The 19,692-nt window shown below is 45.9% G+C and overlaps 1 protein-coding gene and 1 pseudogene across 1 annotated transcript; both read left to right on the forward strand.

The window, feature by feature from the left end:
* LOC143627464 (protein ROOT HAIR DEFECTIVE 3-like) overlaps positions 1-19,692 on the forward strand; it is a 69,568-nt pseudogene that overhangs the window by 29,307 nt on the left and 20,569 nt on the right.
* Positions 2,741-17,948, forward strand: LOC143627441 (serine acetyltransferase 5-like). The gene is made up of 2 exons (XM_077097262.1): positions 2,741-3,143; positions 17,428-17,948. The coding sequence occupies exons 1-2, from the start codon at positions 2,741-2,743 to the stop codon at positions 17,919-17,921; spliced, it is 897 nt and encodes a 298-aa protein (XP_076953377.1). The 3' UTR covers positions 17,922-17,948.

A 19,692-nucleotide genomic window follows, 5' to 3' on the forward strand; every position in this document is an offset into this window, starting at 1 on the left:
ACATTGAGTTCAAGTGAAACCATTTAATAAATTAATAGTTAGGACCAAAACAAAACAACTTTTAGTCATTTATCTTATTTGAATGAATGATAGAGATTTCTCTAGTTACGTCTCTTTCCTCCGTCGTGATAGGCTTTTTTCCCCTTTCTTATGTTGGATTATGAAAGGTCAAAAATTGGTTACTTTGATTACTATATAATCAATGATTCTTACTAGAATTCTCTGTCTATATGCGTATATATGTGTATTAGTGTATATGTGTGCTATTAAATTATTCTTTAACGTTTTGAACTCTTCTAAGGTTTGGATATCTGCTATTTTGGTGAGAGAGACTCATTACTATTTAGTATTTACTACTACTTTAAAAGTTAAAACCGCATACACTCCCATTTAGGAGGAAATATTCTTGTCATCAATGTTTCTTACTTTCTTTACTTATTTGGGTTTAGTATTAAATATTTCTTCTTATCAATTATTGTCAAATAACACAATATTTTGATCAAAGAGCCATACTACGAGCAAGTAGCATACCGACAACTATGTTTTCTTGTGGATAACAATAACACACTTATCTCTTAAATAATCATTTTATACTGCTTGCTTTGAGTACCCTTCAAGCTATACGGATTTTCAACATTATATATGGCAAAATAATATATCATCTTTCATTTATCATTTTAAAAAGCATTGAATGTTGTCATATTTGCTTTGAAGTTGATCGGGGTACATGCTATTTAATAGGTTCAAGTAAAATGAATCTGAATTAAGTTAGACTCGAATTATAAATGTGCATCTGGCCCAATGATATGTAATAGTGTAATTGTGTTCTTCTTTTACTTTTAAATGTCGATGGTTCAAATCCTGTAATAGACAAATTAGAAAGATTTAAGAGTATACATTACTAGCTTTTGAACCCGTGAATTATACGGATTTTGCAAATGATAAAGATAAATAAAGTCTGTTATTTCAGTTGTTATTCCCAAAATACTTAGTGAATTAATTTAATGTAGACTTAATGGAAAAACAGGGTTAACGAAAAGAAACACCAGGTGTTGATTTGCAAGAAATTTTAAAAAATGTACTAAAGTTGTGTAGTTGGTCAAACCTTTGGTATAAAAATGACACTTGATTCAATAATGAATATAATCCACACTATGTTATAACCCATTTGACAAAATGGTTTTGACCCATAATCCATGAATAGCTATAATGAATGAGATGAAAAATTAGGAATTAGGTGAAATATGGGTTTGACACCTAAGCTTAAACATTTTCTTTTATTAGTATTGTAAGATAAGATTAGTTAAAAAGAAGTTTGACTTGAAATACTCAAATTATAAGGATAAATAAACAAAATAAATAATTAAAAATAAAAAATGTATTTGACTTGTAAACAAATTCAAAAATAAGCTGTTGAAATTCACAATTCAAGTTCGAATAGAATTCAAAAACTCAATTGAAAACAATAATACAAACCTACTTTCTTTCACTTTCAAATAATATTCCACTCAAAAATAGATGATCACACGTAAATACGAAATGCTTGGGTTTTTCGGTGGAGACTCAAATTTGAATTCCATCTGTGTCGTATTTGGGTGGATAATGATAATGACGGATTTAAGTTAGGCCTTATGCAAAGGTTGTCAGTTCGAACCCTGAGCTCACCCTGGTTTTCGTCATATCGTGTGTTACGCCAGAGAGTTCTGCTTCTTTGGTGGCACAACGACTATCAAGTGGTAGTCGGCGATACGGTTTTCCAGGAGAACGCCCAAGCTAAACTCTGAAGCCAGTGTAGGCCCAACTAAAACAACACAGTCTAGCCAGAGTGAGACATCAGGATACTCTAAGGTAGCGTTTGATATGTAGGAATAACAGGGGGAATGAAATGATTCATTGCATGAGAATGAAAAAAGTGGTATTTTGTTGCTTAAGGGAATGAAATCATCCATTACACATGGAATCACATTCTATCAAAACCATTTCCTTCCCATCCCCCTTCTTTTTTTTCATTCAATTCCTCATTCACCCTACTTTCTCAACACCATCACCACCTAATGACAACCACCACAACTACTATCGGCACCACCACTATCTCCGCCACCACCATCGCCGCCGCCATCGCCACCATCACCTTACCACCAGTGTTACCACCGTCACCATCGCTGCCAAGAACGTCGTCGTAACCATCGAAACCATTGTCACCGCCGCTGCCTGACCATCACCGCCACCACCAATGTCGTTGCCTGACCACCACCACCATACCATACTACCATTGCCATCACTATCAATTCTACCACCGCCATACCACCACTACCACCATTTTCGTTGCCGGAGCTACCACCATCGCCATTGTAAGGGTTTTTTTTTTTGTAAAAAGTATTTTCAGATAGAAGTGTTTTTATTATTTCTATTTCATTCTTACAATTTTTTTATATACCAAACAACATAAAGTAATAATTCATTTTATTCTTATATGTTAACCAAACAAGACAAAGGAATGTAATGATCCATTTTATTCCATAGTCCATTTCATTCCCTCTTCATTTCATTACATTCAATCAAACATATCATAAATTTAGAGATTGCGATAGCCTGAAAACTATAAAGTTGTAAAAAAAAAAGAAAAGAAAAAAAGAAACAAAGAACCTTAGGTAACTTCACTTCACTTCACATGACTTCTGTTACATATTAACCTAAACTAGCTTTTTGCCACACGCTTCCATAAATAATTAATGTTAATATGCCTCTTCAAGAACGCTCCGCCACACCCCAAACTCCAATGTCATCATTCACACCAACCACCACTAACGGCACCGTAACGGGCGGCGGCGAAAACGAAGACGCGTGGGTCTGGGACCAAATCAAAGCCGAAGCACGCCGTGACGCCGAATCCGAACCAGCTCTCGCCAGTTACCTCTACTCAACCATCATCTCTCACTCATCACTCACTCGATCTCTCTCCTTCCATTTAGGCAACAAGCTTTGTTCTTCAACTCTTTTATCCACTCTTCTTTACGATCTCTTTTTAAACACGTTTTCATCCGATCCGTCTCTGTTATCTGCCACCGTTGCTGACCTACGCGCCGCCCGTCAACGTGATCCCGCCTGTATATCATTTGCTCATTGTTTATTAAACTACAAAGGTCAGTTTTTTTTTCCTTATAGTGTTAGGTGAACAAAGTATTTGTGAAGAGGTAGGTCCCAGCAGAGACCAGTTGGTCCCGCAAGACTCACCTTCAACAGGGTTGTCTGCGCAAAGGCCATCTGCTCCCGCAGGACCCACCATGCTCATAGAATCTTACGCGCAGTACGCAAGCTGTACACGCAGGGAAAGCCTCCCAATGGTGAAGTACCCCGCCTGTTCCCGCAGTTGCGGATACAAGCCATCAGGGAAGGCTACCCGCAGACAGCAGGGCTACACGTACAAGACTAGCTACTTCAGCAGTCACATGAAGGCATGAGCAAGGCGGGAACAATCCCGCCCAAATGAGCCAGTCTGATTCTGAAAGATCTTTTGTACCATACCTACCAAGGTATGGATAGGACAGACGATCTGACCAGAACAGCCCATGAGCCAATCACAGGGTGACAGCTCACCGACAACAGTGCGAGGAGGAGCACCCTCTAGTACTGTTTGTCACTATTAGCCGCTGCCTACTCACCAACCCTCACTGTGGAGCAGGCGCAGCCTACAGTTGGTGGAATAGTATTACTGTTGGCCGTAACCTATTCACCAACCAGCATGGCCTGCGTACAATCCACAGTCAGTGGGACGTGCATGGTCTACAGTTGGTGGAATAGTACAGCCGACTTTATTACTGTTGGCTGTAACCTACCCACCAACCAGTATGGCCTGTGCGTAATCCACTGTTGGTTGAACAGGAATACTATTCAGCCGGCTGTACCTTCTAGAAAACCTACCTTCGGCTATAAATACTCCAATATCTTGGAATGGTAAGATCATCTACAATCTCGTATAACTTACTTGATAACTGCTCTTATAGTATTCATATACTTTTATATGCAAAGAGCAATATAGACTGATTCTCACGCCGGAGGGTGGTCACAAGGAGGAACCCCCCCTTCTCAGTGACGAGCTTACGGTGTCTGTTTTGCAGGTTCCCTGAAGTACAACTTACTCTGCTGGACCTAACCTTCGTGGGAAACATTACCTGGCCCCCAGATTACCTATAATCTGCCCGGGGTTACTTAGTGTTTCTTCATTGGCGCCATCCGTGCATAAAGCTAGAACTACATCCTTCTCCAGTTTTTCAAAACTTCCAAGATGACTAGAGAAATTCCGGTAACCACAACCCCAGCCACTGGGGTAAACACCGGCAACACAATGTTTACAAACACTACCCCAGCCACCCAAGCTGGGGCAAGTGAAATACATTTTACGAACACTACCCCAGTCACTCATGTAGGGGCAAGTGGAGTAAATATTCCACTGGGATTCACTGATGCCCAGCTGGAAAAACGACCTCGAGCCCCTCGCCAAACACTTGATCAAGTGAAGGCATGGGCCGAGGCACGTCAAAGAGAATTTCAGGCTGAGTTGGACGAACGCTTGCGTTCAGTCCAACAAGCTGAGGAATTCGGTAGTACTCGCCAGCACCTCAACATGAGTAGTGAGTACGAGTACTCAGACGGCGAGGGGGAAGACTCCGACACCGACGCGAACCCTCGCCATAGGACGAAAGGGAAGCGTAAGGAAACGGATCCCCAGCCAAAAAGGAATTTTGGGGAAGCATTCCAACCAGTCACAGAAAAAAGCGAGCGTGACTTCTCCAAGGCCTTTAGACCTACTGCTACAAACGCAGGAAGGTCAAAATTTGCAAGGGACATTGCAGAAGCAATCGCCCCGAGGAGTGCCAAACAAATGTCCAATATTGGCACATACGATGGTCTATCCGACCCAGATGACCATCTGAACAGGTTCATTGCGGGGGCAACCGTCAGTAACTGGACGGAACCCACGTGGTGCTACATGTTCCAGATGACTCTGGTAGGAGCAGCCAGAGCATGGTTCGACCGTTTACCGGTCCACCACATTTATGACTGGGCAGACTTCCAGAACAAGTTCAGTCAACAGTTTAGTCAACAGAGGAAACACACTGAGGAGCAGTGGACGATCCTCAACTGTGTCAGAGAAGAGGATGAATCCTTACTGGACTTCATCACCCGCTTCAACTCCAAGAAGGTGAGTCTGGGCAACATCAGTGAAGACCTCGTTCGCGCCGCTTTCATTCAGGGCGCTGAATACCCAGAACTCATCCGCACTCTGACGGGTAAAGACGGTATGCCATCCACGTGGGATGCCATAATGACGGCAGCCAAGCGCTTTGCCGAAACAGAGAAACAGCTGGGAAGAGATCTCCCCCACAATACAAACCTCTACACGCAGAGGACAAGGGAGAATAATGTAAGAACCGCCCGGCTAAACAAAAAGAGGCGGCAAGGTATTTGGCAGTCAAGGATAAACTTTGACGCCCCCTCAAGCTCTCGCCCTCTGGTTGGCGGAAGGGACAAAACGCACCCTTTGAACCGGAAAAACCGCTGGACGCCACTCACCAAGAGCGTCACGGAGATATTTGCCACGGAAAAACTGCCATGGCCAAAAGCTCCAGTGATCCGACAGAAACCCAATGCGGATCAAAGCAAGTCTTGTGACTTCCATGGGACAAAGGGCCATAGCACTGAGGAGTGCACATCCTTGAGGGACATCGTCGAGACATTCGTCAAGGATGGGAGGCTCGCACACCTCGTGGCATCTATCAAGAAGGGAGGAAGGAACGACAACAGGTACAGGGGTAACGGACGGAAGCCCGTCGACATTAGCATCAACATGGTCCATGGTAAGGTCAGAGGAAGAAAGAGACCAATGACCGAACCATGCGCATGGAAGGAAGCAGAAGTGCGCTTCCCGCGAGTGCCGGGAGGCCCAAACAAAGAAGGCCCCATTGTCATTAAAAGCCAGCTGGGGCACTACATCACCTCCCGCACCCTCGTTGACAATGGCGCATCGTCGACAGTGATGTACAGGCAGTTCTTCGACAAGCTCGATGATGAAGACAAGGAACGCCTGGAGACGGTCTACGCTTCAATGGAAGGGTTTGACGGCAGCATGAACACTCCCTTGGGCATCCTATCTTTCCCCGTCACTCTCACTGATGGGAATTATTCACGCACGGAGGATGTGGATTTTGTTGTGATGAAAAAACCACATCATACGTATGACATCCTATTCGGGAGAGACGGGATGGCAAGATTCAACGCTGTGGTATCCTCAGTCCACGGCATGATGGGATGGCCAACAACTGAAGGCGTAGCGATGATCACGGGCATTCCCCAGGTATGCATCGCATCTGTCTCCTCTAAACCCAAACCGAAGATGGCCAAACAAACCATCACTGAGCCTGAACAGTGGGCATTCAATGGGAAATATCCCGATCAGGCCGTTACCATTGGCCCGACAATTGTTGATCCAACACGCACCTTACTCAAGCGCTTACTGCAGCGAAACGCAGACATCTTCGCGTGGACACCAGCCGACATGACTGGTGTACCCCGGGGAAAGGCAGAGCATAAGCTCAAATGCGATCCGGCCGTAACGCCGATCGTACAAAAGCGCAGAGTAATGGGGCCCGAGCAAACCAACGCGTGCAGAACCCAAGTCAAGGAACTCCTTGATGCGGGCATCGTGCGCGTTAGCAAATATCAAACATGGGTTGCAAATCCCGTAATGGTACCGAAGAATAACAAACAATGGCGCATGTGCATAGATTTCAAAGATTTGAATAAAGCATGCCCCAAAGATTGTTATCCGTTGCCAGAAATTGATCTCAAGGTGGATTCGGTGGCACCATTTCGCCTTAAATGCTTCTTGGATGCGTATAAGGGGTACCATCAAATCCACATGGCTGTGGATGACCAGGACAAAACCGCCTTTCGGACGCCCGATGGCACATTTTGTTATAAAATGATGCCGTTCGGACTTAAGAACGCGGGGTCCACGTACCAACGACTAATGGACAAAGAGTTTCACGCCCAAATTGGGAGAAACTTGGAAGTCTATATGGATGATTTGGTCATCAAAAGCCCCGAGCCAGAGACGATGTTGAAAGACATTGAGGAAACTTTCAACACGCTCAGAAAGATAAACATGAAGCTCAACCCGAGCAAGTGTTCATTTGGGGTGGAAGAAGGGAAGTTCTTAGGGGTCATTATTACTAAAGATGGCTTCAGAGCGAACCCTGAAAAGGTCGAAGCCATTGTCAAAATGGAATCACCTACCACCATAAAACAGGCTCAAACACTTAATGGACGACTAGTCGCGCTTAACCGCTTTTTGGCAAACCATGCGGATAGATCGTTCCCTTTTGTGTCAACACTAAGAAATTGTTTAAAGAAAACGCACTTCCGCTGGACACCAGAAGCGGAAGCAGCTTTCCAGGAGATTCGATCACGCCTGATCGAACTCCCAACACTCACAGCACCACAAGCGGGAGAGGAGTTGATCCTATACCTCTCCGCAACAGATAGAGCAACCGGGGCAGTCCTGCTTGTAGAACGAAAAGGCATCCAGATGCCAATCTATTATGTTAGCCGCGTGCTGGCAGACGCGGAAACCCGGTACTCTACCCTGGAAAAACTGGTCTTGGCACTTATACACGCTTCACGCAGGTTGAGACGATATTTCCAGGGTCACCCAATCACTATTCTCACCAACTTCAAACTCTCAAATGTTCTAGGCAAACCCGAGTTATCGGGACGCCTAGCCAAATGGGCAATTGAATTGGGAGAATATGCGATTCAATACAAGCCGAGACCAGCCATTAAAGGCCAGGTCCTGGCTGATTTTATTGCCGAAGTCCCCGCTGCGCGGGAGAAAGAGTGCCAGGAGGAGGTTCAACCCTCCCCAGCACACGAAATCGATGAGGTCTGGCGACTCTATACTGATGGAGCAGCTAGTAACGAGGGTTCAGGCGCAGGGTTAAAATTAACAAACCCAGCAGGCCAGGAATATACTTATGCTATTCGGCTGGATTTCCCAAGTACGAATAACGAAGCTGAATATGAAGCATTCCTGGCCGGATTGAGGATTGCGCGTAAAATGGGTGTAAAAAATTTGGAAGCCCATGTAGATTCCATGCTAGTGGCAAACCAAATAAACGGGACGTACACGGCTGTAAATGACACAATGGCCCTGTACCTTGCCCAGGCCAAAGCCATCATGCGCGATTTTAATGATTGTAAAGTGATACATGTCAAGCGCAGCGAAAACAAATCTGCGGATGCGTTAAGCAAGCTTGCATCACTGGCCTTCACCCACTTGGGTAAGGACATCCGCGTGGAACTCCTCGAAACACCATCAGTCCCGCACAAGGAAATTTGTGTCATCCAAACCGGTACAGAAACATGGATGACCCCAATAATAAAATACCTTGAAGCAGGAACGTTACCAGAGTCGAAGTCACAGGCAAGAAAACTACGCTGTAAAGCACTGAATTATCAGCTGGTCAATGACACCCTTTACAGACGTAACTTTCTTGGCCCATTGTTAAGATGCGTGGACAACCAAGATGCTGACTACCTCCTAAGGGAGGTTCACGAAGGCATCTGTGGAGTACACGCAGGCCCCCGCGCTGTGGTAGCCAAGCTAAACAACGCGGGATACTTCTGGCCGGGTATGCATATGGACGCGTTGGCATACATCAGAAAATGCAGATCTTGTCAGCTTTACGCACCCAACACGCATCGCCCGAAAAATGAACTTGTTCCTGTCACTTCCTCATGGCCATTTCAGAAGTGGGCCATTGACGTGACAGGCCCATTTCCAACAGCAGCTGGGAATGTTCAGTTCCTAGTGGTGGCCATTGACTACTTCACCAAATGGATAGAAGCGAAACCTTTAGCCCAAACAACCGCAAAGCATATCAAAAAATTTATTTGGGAATTTATTATTTGTCGTTTTGGACTTCCACAGAATTTGGTAAGCGACAATGGCACCAACTTTGCTGACAAGAAGCTACAGCAGTGGCTGAAAGAACTTCAAATCACCCACACCTTTACCTCAGTGGCACACCCGCAAGGTAACGGTGAGGTAGAAAGAGCAAACAAGAGCATCATCGAAGGCATCAAGAAAAGACTCTTGGAACACAGATCCGGCTGGGTGGACGAGCTTCCGCACGTCCTTTGGGCAAACAGAGCGCTGAAGAAGACCAGTACGGGAGAAACCCCGTTCAGTCTCACTTATGGCACTGAAGCCATGATCCCAGTCGAAATCGGTTTACCCTCACCAAGGGTCTTAATCCAACCAGAAGACAATGATGCGGAAAGACGGTTAGACCTTATGCTAACCGAAGAGCGCAGAGACTTAGCCGCCGTGCGTGAAGAAAACTACAAACGACAAATGCAAAAGTACTACAACACGCGGGTAAAACTCTGCAACTTCAAGGAAGGAGACTACATACTGCGTAACAACGAGGCTTCGAACCAACAACGCCCAGGAAAGTTGGCCCCGATTTGGGAAGGGCCATACATCATCAAAGAAGTTCTGGGAAAGGGCGCGTACCGGCTCGAAAGGCTCGATGGCACTCCCATCCCTAGAACATGGAATGGAGCTCAATTACGCAAATGTTATATGTAGATCAATTCCAACTTGTAAAGAAAAGGCCTAGAGCCACTTCTAATGGAAATGATTCTCCTTTCACGATGTATTGATAGCTTGTAACCTATGAACTTCCCTTACGGGAAGAAGTAGTTGCGTGTGGAAGGCGGCAATACCCGCATAAACACAACGCCAAAATGTTAAAAAAGTTCCTAAGGAAAACCTACACGCAGGTCAGATGTAGGTAAAGTTTAGCCATCCTTGGAAGTGCAAGTGACGGTCTTATCCGCACAATCACGAACAAGGAAGCCAAACTTAACTTACCGTCTACCACGTTATAAGGTTAACTTATGAACACTTAAAAAAAGGACAAGAAAAACCTACACGCAGGTCAGATATAGGTCTAAAGTTAAAGCCATCCTAGTAAGTGCAAGTGACGGTTACACCCGCACAATCACGAAAGAGGGAGCGAAAACTTTAGTCCATTATCAACCACGTTCAAAGGTTTAACTTAATGCCTTAGAAATTTTGAAAAACCTACACGCAGGTCAGATAAAGGATAAAGATTAGCCATCCTACCAAGTGCAAGTGACGGTTTTACCCGCACAATCACGAAGGAGGAGGCGAAACTTTAACCCATTATCAACCACGTTCAAAGGTTCTTATTCTAAGCACTTGGGAAATTGCTAATTTAAACTAAGTATGCAAGTCATAAGTTTATAAAGCAAAGAACCCAAGGAAATAACAATCTTATACGCAAAGAGATTAATATTTCACAATCAATTACAAGAAGGGCTGGGTAACTACCCGCCTAAAAGAAATCTATACAAAGCTAAGTCTATCCTAGCAGCGGGAAGGGATCTTCAGGATCAGGCTTCAGGGCCACCTCCGCTTGGGCCAGCACCATCAGAGCGCGGCTGCCCAAGGAAAGCCTTAAGGATGTTTAGCCCATCATCAGCAGCAGCGACTTCATTCACCTTCTCCACCACTGGATGCGGGAAGGCAGCATACTGATTCACAGCTTGGTCATAAGCAGCTTCAGTATTAACATTGAATAAAGGGAAGTTGGAGGGCGGAAAGCCTCTCTCAGCAAACCCTAGACCAAGCAGGAAGCCAGTCTTCTGCCCATCCTCATGAGAAGCGTTGAGGGCTGCGCTCATTGCATCGTCGTAAGAGGTCTCTGAGAGGACCTGACGCACAACCTACAAAAGAATACTTAGAACATTTTCTAATTACGAGCAGAAAGCGTAAAGAAAAAGAGGATACCTGAGGCAACGCTTCTCGAAGCAACCATTGGAGGGTAGCTTGACTTTCTTTACAAGCACGTTCGGCTCCGCTTTTATCAAGGTTGGCAAGTTGAACTTCCTTGGCGGCAGCTTCTTCGACGCTTTTGAGTTTCCTTTCAGTACGGTCAAGCACCCCCCTCTGGTCAAGGATCTCCTGCAGCTTCTTGGCATCTTCCATTGCCAAGGCGTCATGAGCATGCTGAAGAGCCTTTAATTTGCATTTAAGCTGCTCATTCTCTTCGCGAAGTGGCTCAGCAACAGCTTCAGCCTTGGCAGCCCTCTCAGTTGAGTTTCGCGCAGTCTCCTTGGCCAGCCGAAGCTGTTCATTCACAGCTTGGGCAGCCTTGGAGCGGGCCTCGAGTCGCGCCTGGACTTCAACCTCAAGGGCCTTGAATGCCTTCTCCTTCTCGGCTGCGGCAGCGGCCAACTGCCGGTTCTCCTCCCGAAGAGCCCGCGCTTCAGATATATCTTTGGCGCGAGCTGCTTTTAACTTGTCGTTTTCACGACAAAGCAGCTCGACGCGGGGCTGCGTTCGGGCCTGGAGAACCCGAAGCTCATTGGTTAGCCTACCCTCTTGGTAGCTAGCCATGGCTTCCCCCAACGCACCATGAGGAGCAGCGTGGCGAGCCCAGTCCACGCACTCCACAGGGGTGCGAAGGGTTGTTCCTCGGCGTATGTTCCATCTTGGAACATACACTTCATTGGAATCCGACACTGCAAAAGAAACAAAGGCAGTTAGGAAAAGATGATAAAAATATGTAAAGGAAAAAGAACCCTACGTACCTGTAGGGTCAATAACAGGCCGATAGCCGCCAAACCCATCACCTGAACCTAAAGGAAATCCATCCAACAGGTCAGGCAGACGGGAAGGTGGCATAGATCGGCGGGAAGCCTGGCGCATACCTGAAGGTCCGGCCGTCGGTGCCGGTGGCGCAGGTATAGTGGCAGCCGCTGTGGTAGCCATGGTTGGCGCCACCTCCTCAGCAACAGTAACCGCCGGCTCCGTGAAAGATGCTGTAAAAATTGCACTCACGGCCGGCGGAGACACCTTCTCAGCTGGAACAGCCTCAGGAAGGCTGGAACCAGCGGAAGCAGGCGTAGACGCCTGGGTCGATGCCTCGGGAAGGCTGACCGAGCCTACCGTCATTGGCGGGGGAATACTTGCTCCAACTCCACCCTGGAATGCGTCAACATCCACACCTACACAAGCAAAAGTGTTAGAAAAATTTATTTTAAACAACAAATCTAGACAAGAATTATGGGGGTACTTACGGGGTTTCTTGAGCTTGAACGCACGGACGAGCGGGGGCGAACCCGATGGAGCCGGCCTCTTGCCACCGGTAACCGTCGTTGCCGCTGCCTCCTCGGAGGTGACACCTGCAGCCTCCGGAGCGGTGGTCTCTTCACCACCGGGCTTCCCCGCCACCTCTGCATTATCTGACTCCGAGTCAGATAGGACTACCGGGTCGGCCGTAGAGGCCACCTTCTCCTTGCCCTTCGCGACGGCAGCCTTTCTCTTCCGCACCAGTGGAGGACCTTCTGCGGATTCCTCAGAAGAAGAAATGTCATGAACTCCAGCAGCAGGCACAGCTTTGAGAGGTTCGGGGTAGAAGATAGGCTTACCTGGCCGACGGTGGCTCAGGATCTCTTGGCCTGGCGGGTAAACCTCCACAAACCGACCCGCAGTCTGCTCGAGGATGGGCAACTCGTTCTCGTCCAGAGCACGAGTACCCATCCGCGCAGGACCATCTTCCTCCCGCGGATTCAGGAGCGACTGAAGATCGTTACCCTCTGAAATCAACAAGAAAGTTAGAAAAAATCGTAGTCAGCAAAAAAGAAACAAGACATACCATAAGGGGTAGAGTTCGAACCATATTCAAGGACGATCGGAACCTTATCCGCATTCGCCGCCTTCCACACCCGGCTCATCCCCAGCATCACCATCGCCGACTCCGGAAAACGGAAAACCGGGGACTGGACCCGGGATATCTTCGAAAACCATTCCGCCTCCTCGTAGTTAAGGGCGGGAAGGTTCGGAAGCGCCTGGCCATTCTTAAACTTCATGGCGATGGGGACGGCGCGAGCGGATATGAAGAAGAACTCTCTTCTCCATGAGCGAAGACTCCGCTCGGTGGTACAAATCTTTAAACCCTTTATACGGGTTGTAAGAGTGTACCACCCCTGGATGCACCTCCAAGTGTAGAAGGTCATCAGACGGTCAACAAAGGGCTCAAGGCCCAGTATCCGGCACACCCACTCAAAGTGCCGGACCTTGGCAATGGCCATGGGGTGCACCTCTGTCAGGTGCACACCGTGCCTCTCCAGGACACGGTACACAAACTTTGTCAACGGAAACCTAAGGTTTCCGTAGACAAAGAATGCAGCATAAACCCCGATCTTGCCACTAGGGGCATCGTACACAGTATGGTGGGGTTCAGGAAACTCAGGCTCGAGAGACTCGAGCATGAACTTCCTGACGATATACTGGTACAGATCGACAGGAAGAGAACACTGGCATTCGCCAGCAGTCTTCTGATCATCAGTATCATGAGAAGACATGGTGGAAAAAAGAAAAAGATTTCAGAGTAAGGCTTTACTGAACAGAAAAATTTGCCGGAAATTACTTGAGAAGAAGAAGAAAGGTGAAAGTGTGAATTACAGATAACTCTCTTCCCCTTTATATAGTAATCGCAATTAATGCGGTGAATTTAATGCGGAGGAGAGAGAAATCAAAGGTGCAATGAAACTATGACACGTGGCAAAAAGCAGGCTGGCAACAGCTGTTGAAAGGACGTGTGCCAGTAATTTCGCGGCCACGCGCCAGAAAAATCACGCCCACGCGCCTGAAAAAGCGACTGGAATGACCATGTTCTGTCACGTCACCATAACTTCCTGCACGTCCTGACAGTCAGAAGAAACTGACGCGCGACGTTTCAGAGGTTTGGACTGTTCTTATCTTTTCACCAACTCTTCGAATTTCAAAATTCAAAATTCGAAAATATTAAAAAGTAAGCGGGAAAATCCCCCCTTACCTTGGCAAACAAGTAACCGTAAGACGGATGCGGGTACAGTGTTAAGGCGAAACCCTTCACACACCTAGCACCCGCAGGGAATTGAAGCCAAGAAAACCTTGGCAAACAAGTAACCATAAGACGGATGCGGGTACAGTGTTAAGGCGAAACCCTTCACATACCTAGCACCCGCAGGGAATTGAAGCCAAGTATTCCTCGGCAACCAAGTAACTATAAGACGGGTGCGGGTACAGTGTAAAGGCAAAATCCTTCACATACCTAGCACCCGCAGGGAATTAACGCCAGGAATACCTTGGAAGTAAAGTAACCGTAAGACGAGCGCAGGTACAGTGTTAAGGCAAAACCCTTCACATACCTAGCGCTCCGCTGGGAATTGAAACCAAGAAGGATCTTCTGGGCAAAGCTTGCGGAAACGGAAATAACATCCCCGCATAGCGGGAGCGTCGAGAACTACGTTGTTTGAAGCTCCAAGATGGAATTGGTGGTCTTAACATAATTGATCACTATGTTCGAAACTACCAAAACCTCATGGAAAATACATACAACTGGGACTCAATGCTCCTGACTTGCGAGGAGGTTACAGACCTACCCGCATCATACCCAAAGACCAAGCAGGAAACTCGGGCATTTCTGCAAGTGACAAGGACTTCCCATGGAAAACCTTACAAAACCCTTTTCAAAACCCTTTGCTTAAGTCCAAAAGTTCACCTCACTTTATTAAACACGCATGAGAAGAACATTGGACTGGGGGGACTTGAAGAGGTAGGTCCCAGCAGAGACCAGTTGGTCCCGCAAGACTCACCTTCAACAGGGTTGTCTGCGCAAAGGCCATCTGCTCCCGCAGGACCCACCATGCTCATAGAATCTTACGCGCAGTACGCAAGCTGTACACGCAGGGAAAGCCTCCCAATGGTGAAGTACCCCGCCTGTTCCCGCAGTTGCGGATACAAGCCATCAGGGAAGGCTACCCGCAGACAGCAGGGCTACACGTACAAGACTAGCTACTTCAGCAGTCACATGAAGGCATGAGCAAGGCGGGAACAATCCCGCCCAAATGAGCCAGTCTGATTCTGAAAGATCTTTTGTACCATACCTACCAAGGTATGGATAGGACAGACGATCTGACCAGAACAGCCCATGAGCCAATCACAGGGTGACAGCTCACCGACAACAGTGCGAGGAGGAGCACCCTCTAGTACTGTTTGTCACTATTAGCCGCTGCCTACTCACCAACCCTCACTGTGGAGCAGGCGCAGCCTACAGTTGGTGGAATAGTATTACTGTTGGCCGTAACCTATTCACCAACCAGCATGGCCTGCGTACAATCCACAGTCAGTGGGACGTGCATGGTCTACAGTTGGTGGAATAGTACAGCCGACTTTATTACTGTTGGCTGTAACCTACCCACCAACCAGTATGGCCTGTGCGTAATCCACTGTTGGTTGAACAGGAATACTATTCAGCCGGCTGTACCTTCTAGAAAACCTACCTTCGGCTATAAATACTCCAATATCTTGGAATGGTAAGATCATCTACAATCTCGTATAACTTACTTGATAACTGCTCTTATAGTATTCATATACTTTTATATGCAAAGAGCAATATAGACTGATTCTCACGCCGGAGGGTGGTCACAAGGAGGAACCCCCCCTTCTCAGTGACGAGCTTACGGTGTCTGTTTTGCAGGTTCCCTGAAGTACAACTTACTCTGCTGGACCTAACCTTCGTGGGAAACATTACCTGGCCCCCAGATTACCTATAATCTGCCCGGGGTTACTTAGTGTTTCTTCAATTTGGTTGAAAAATATTTACGAGGTTCACGCACCTAATCTGTGTGAGTTGGGCTTGCTTTTGGCTAAAACTCAGCGGTGGCTCAACGAAAACAAGTTAGGGGCTCTTAGGCCCCAAGTCCAGAAAAAATATTAAATATAGATATATTACAATGGGTAAAGTAAATTTAAAGTAATGTATTGGTTGGTGGTAGGTTTGGTTGCTAATAAAGTATATAGGTTATGAGTTTAAAACTTGTGATAACAATTTTTTTTTCTTAACAATTATTATGAAAATGCCATAAAATCTTGTTTTGATTTAGGCCTTCACATTCGTTGAGCCGGCTCTGCTAAAACTGAACCAAAAATCGAAAGTTTTTGAGTTTTTGAACGTCCCTTGGTTTCGATCTTTGGTTTGTGCTAGCTCGGTTTCGGTTTTTTCAGTTTGGTATGGGGTAATGGAATGGACGGGTGAATGGAATTGACGAGGGAATGGAATGAACAAAGGAATGGAATGGATAATTACCATTTCATTGTCTTGTTTAGTTACCATCTAGAAAACTAAAAGTGAAATGAATAATTAATTAATGTTGTTAGTCAGGAAAAAAAAGAGAGGGAATAAAATAAAATTGGAGGTAAGCGGTGGTGATGGTGGTGGTGGCGAGAGCGGGAGGCGATTGGTGATGGTGGTTGACGGTGGTCAGTGACGGTAGTTGGCTGTGGTAGGTGGTTGGTGGTAAAGGTAGGCGCGGTGGTGGGTATTAGCGGTGGTGGTGGTGGTTGCGGGAGGCGGTGGCGAGAGCGGGAGGCGATTGGTGGTGATGGTGGCGGTGGCGAGAGCGGGAGGTGATTGGTGATGGTGATGATGGTGGCGGTGGCGAGAGCGGGAGGCGATTGGTGATGGTGGTTGATGGTGGTCAGTGACGGTAGTTGGTTGTGGTAGGTGGTTGGCGGTAAAGGTAGGCGCGGTGGTGGCCTGGTGGGTATTAGCGGTGGTGGTAGTGGGAGGTGGTGGGTAGGTTGAGGTGATGGTGGGTGGAGGTGGTGGTTGTGGATGGTTAATGTGGTGGCGGTAGTCGGCGGCGACGCCAGTGGTCGGAGGCGACGATGGTGGTCGGCAGGGGTGAGGCTGGTGGTGGGAGGCGGTGGTGGTGATGGTGATCGATGGTAATAGTGGGAGGGTGGTGGAGATGAGTAGGGTGAAAGACGGATGGAATGAAAAAAAACAAGGGGGGTGGATGAAATGAATTTGGGGTGTGTTGAAGGGAATGGAATGGACAAGGCAATGGATGATTCCATTCCTTTAGCCAACCAAACACATTTTTCTTCATTCATTCGTAAAGGTCCATTCTATTCCACCTCTCATTCCTGCATACCAAACGCTACCTTAGGATTGAAATTTTTTAGCCGAAAAGAAAAAAATAACCTCAAAATTACCTCCTTTTTTTTAATTGTTGGTATCGAATGTTTATTAAAAATATGTTAGGCCTAAATTTTTTATTTAGTTAAATGATTATTCTATTATTATAAATTTGAGCTAAAATATTTAGTTTAAACTGTATATTTATCTATTATATAGATTCGTTAAAAGTAGTAGAAAATAAATATACCAGTTTTGTTCATTTTTTGTGTTTTCGTTACACAAAACTTAAAACTAAAACCCTAGAGTTGGTTTTTAATTTTTATTGATTTAATGGTTTAATTAACCATGCTTGTAACTACTACAGGTTTTTTAGCAATTCAGGCTCATCGTGTAGCCCATAGGCTCTGGGCATTAAACCGGAAGCCCATAGCACTGGCCCTCCACTCACGCGTAGCAGATGTATTCTCAGTAGACATCCACCCCGCAGCTAGGATTGGTAAGGGGATCCTATTGGATCACGCCACTGGCGTGGTGATCGGTGAGACAGCGGTGGTTGGAAACAATGTGTCAATATTGCATCACGTGACGCTGGGTGGGACCGGGAAGGTAGGCGGGGATAGGCACCCGAAGATTGGTGATGGGGTTTTGATCGGCGCTGGAGCGACGGTGTTGGGGAATGTGAAGATTGGCGAAGGGGCGAAGATAGGGGCGGGGTCGCTGGTGATGATTGATGTGCCGCCGTGGACGACGGCGGTGGGGAATCCGGCAAGATTGGTTGGTGGAACGGAGAAGCCGAATGTGCACGATGATGTGCCTGGGGAGACCATGGATCATACGTCGTTTATTTATGTGATTTGAGGAGTGAAGATTGTGATTTGTGGTATGTTTTAGTCTTTTAGATGGTTTGTGTAATGTAGTGAGTAGTAGGTTGTGAATTACGATTATGTGGTGGGCTTGGTGGCTATTGGTGACTGGAATATTCTTGAATTTGACAAATAATATTTTTTTTTTTGACAATATCTTGAAATTCCTGAAAATTCAAAAGCATGATGAAAAATAACCTGCTTGTGACAATATCTTTTTAATTTAGGAAGTTTACCAGCAGTGCTTCCATAGTATAAGTTGTAGTTGGGCCTGCCTTAGAGCACACGTAGTGGGATCATTTAGGACTCTAAAACGAGCGAAACACCATCCCGATTCTCGGCCCCTCGTTTTTTATTCGTTTTGTCAGGGTTTGTTGTGTAGACAACGTTCGTTTTGCATGGTGATGGGGCCAGAACTTTGAAGGACCAATGGAGAAGAAGGTTCCTCCCGGCTCCCACCACTATGCACGGTCTTATATTTATAAAATTATAATCCATAGCGAGGTTAGGCCGGCCAATGATCCGCCAAAGACATCTGTTGTCGTGTTGGGGAGGGGCTTTAAACCCTCCATGTCAACGGCACATACTTAGTCGGGGCTTTAAAGCCCTTCACCTTGAAGCACTGCTATGGTTTTAAAGCCCCTTACCATATTATATATAAATATATATGTATGTGTGTGTGAGAGAGAGAAAGAGAGAGTGAAAAGTTCCCCCCCTTCTCATGCCGCACTAGTAAATATTTGAAGCCCCCTCTACGCAACCTCGTTTTGATGTTTGGTAAGGTAAAGCCTAGCCACATCACCATGCCGTCCCCTTCTTCACACCCACAACAAATAGACTTAAGAGGTAGAGGTGCAAACGTTCGTTACCCGGTTTTTTGGAATATTGATTATTAACTGTAACTGGTTGCTGGTCAAACAGTTAAAGCATGTTATTACCGAAAAGTAGTTACGGTTCCTAACATGTTTTGGAGTGTAAACCTCTAACCTTATTAACCTGTTGAAATTAACTTAACACTAATTTATTACTCTGTTACCGTTTATAACCGTTTCCAATGTGAAGGTCCCAAACCAGCCAATAACTATGATTAATATGGGTTACAAAACGGTTTGCACCGTGCCGATTATTAACTGTTTTTGGGTCGGCTAACTGGTTAGGATTTACACTTCTAACTAGATAGTTAGGCACACATCAGGTTATGAATCCAGGCTCATTCTGGTTGAAACCGGTGTCTAAGGGGGACGGGTGTGAGCGGCTTTGAATTGGGTTTTAGCTACTTTGGCTTGGCTTTGACTGGTTCCATATTGGGTTGGATCAAAGATTGTCAAATTAGGTTTTTGTTTAAACTATTTCATGTTGAAACCAACTTTTTGATAGAATTGAGCTTTAGCCAGTTTGTTCCAATTTGACCGGTTTCGAGCTGGTTACAAAGTATAGAGTTACAAACCCTTTTCAACCCTACGAATCAGTTAATGATAGATGTAAAATTCTTTGATTTTCCTCGAGTTCCCAATTTTATATCTTCTATTTCAAAACGAATATCAGGCCCTGATAGGTGTCGAATCCAACAAAGAACATAAACCAACTTGACACACTAAAAATAGTATGAGCGGAAGTAAGGTTCGTGTCCTCAGGGATACAGATTAATTTTATTATACCAAAACGTTTTAAGTGTAAACAAGATTGTTTTAAAAGGGAGATTTTGATTTAAAGTTAAAATTTACGAAATCGAATTTATTATAGAAACGTGAACTCAAATATTTAGA

This window comes from Bidens hawaiensis, unplaced genomic scaffold (genome assembly GCF_021521415.1).
Source record: "Bidens hawaiensis isolate Kalapana, Puna unplaced genomic scaffold, B.hawaiensis_p1.1 tig00004682_1, whole genome shotgun sequence".
NCBI lineage: Eukaryota > Viridiplantae > Streptophyta > Magnoliopsida > Asterales > Asteraceae > Bidens > Bidens hawaiensis.

Bases quoted from the DNA above. Each gene is read 5' to 3' on its own strand.
- LOC143627441 (XM_077097262.1), top strand. From the start codon at position 2,741: ATGCCTCTTCAAGAACGCTCCGCCACACCCCAAACTCCAATGTCATCA. The intron at 3,144-17,427 runs GTCAGTTTTTTT...TAACTACTACAG, and splicing joins TTGTTTATTAAACTACAAAG to GTTTTTTAGCAATTCAGGCT.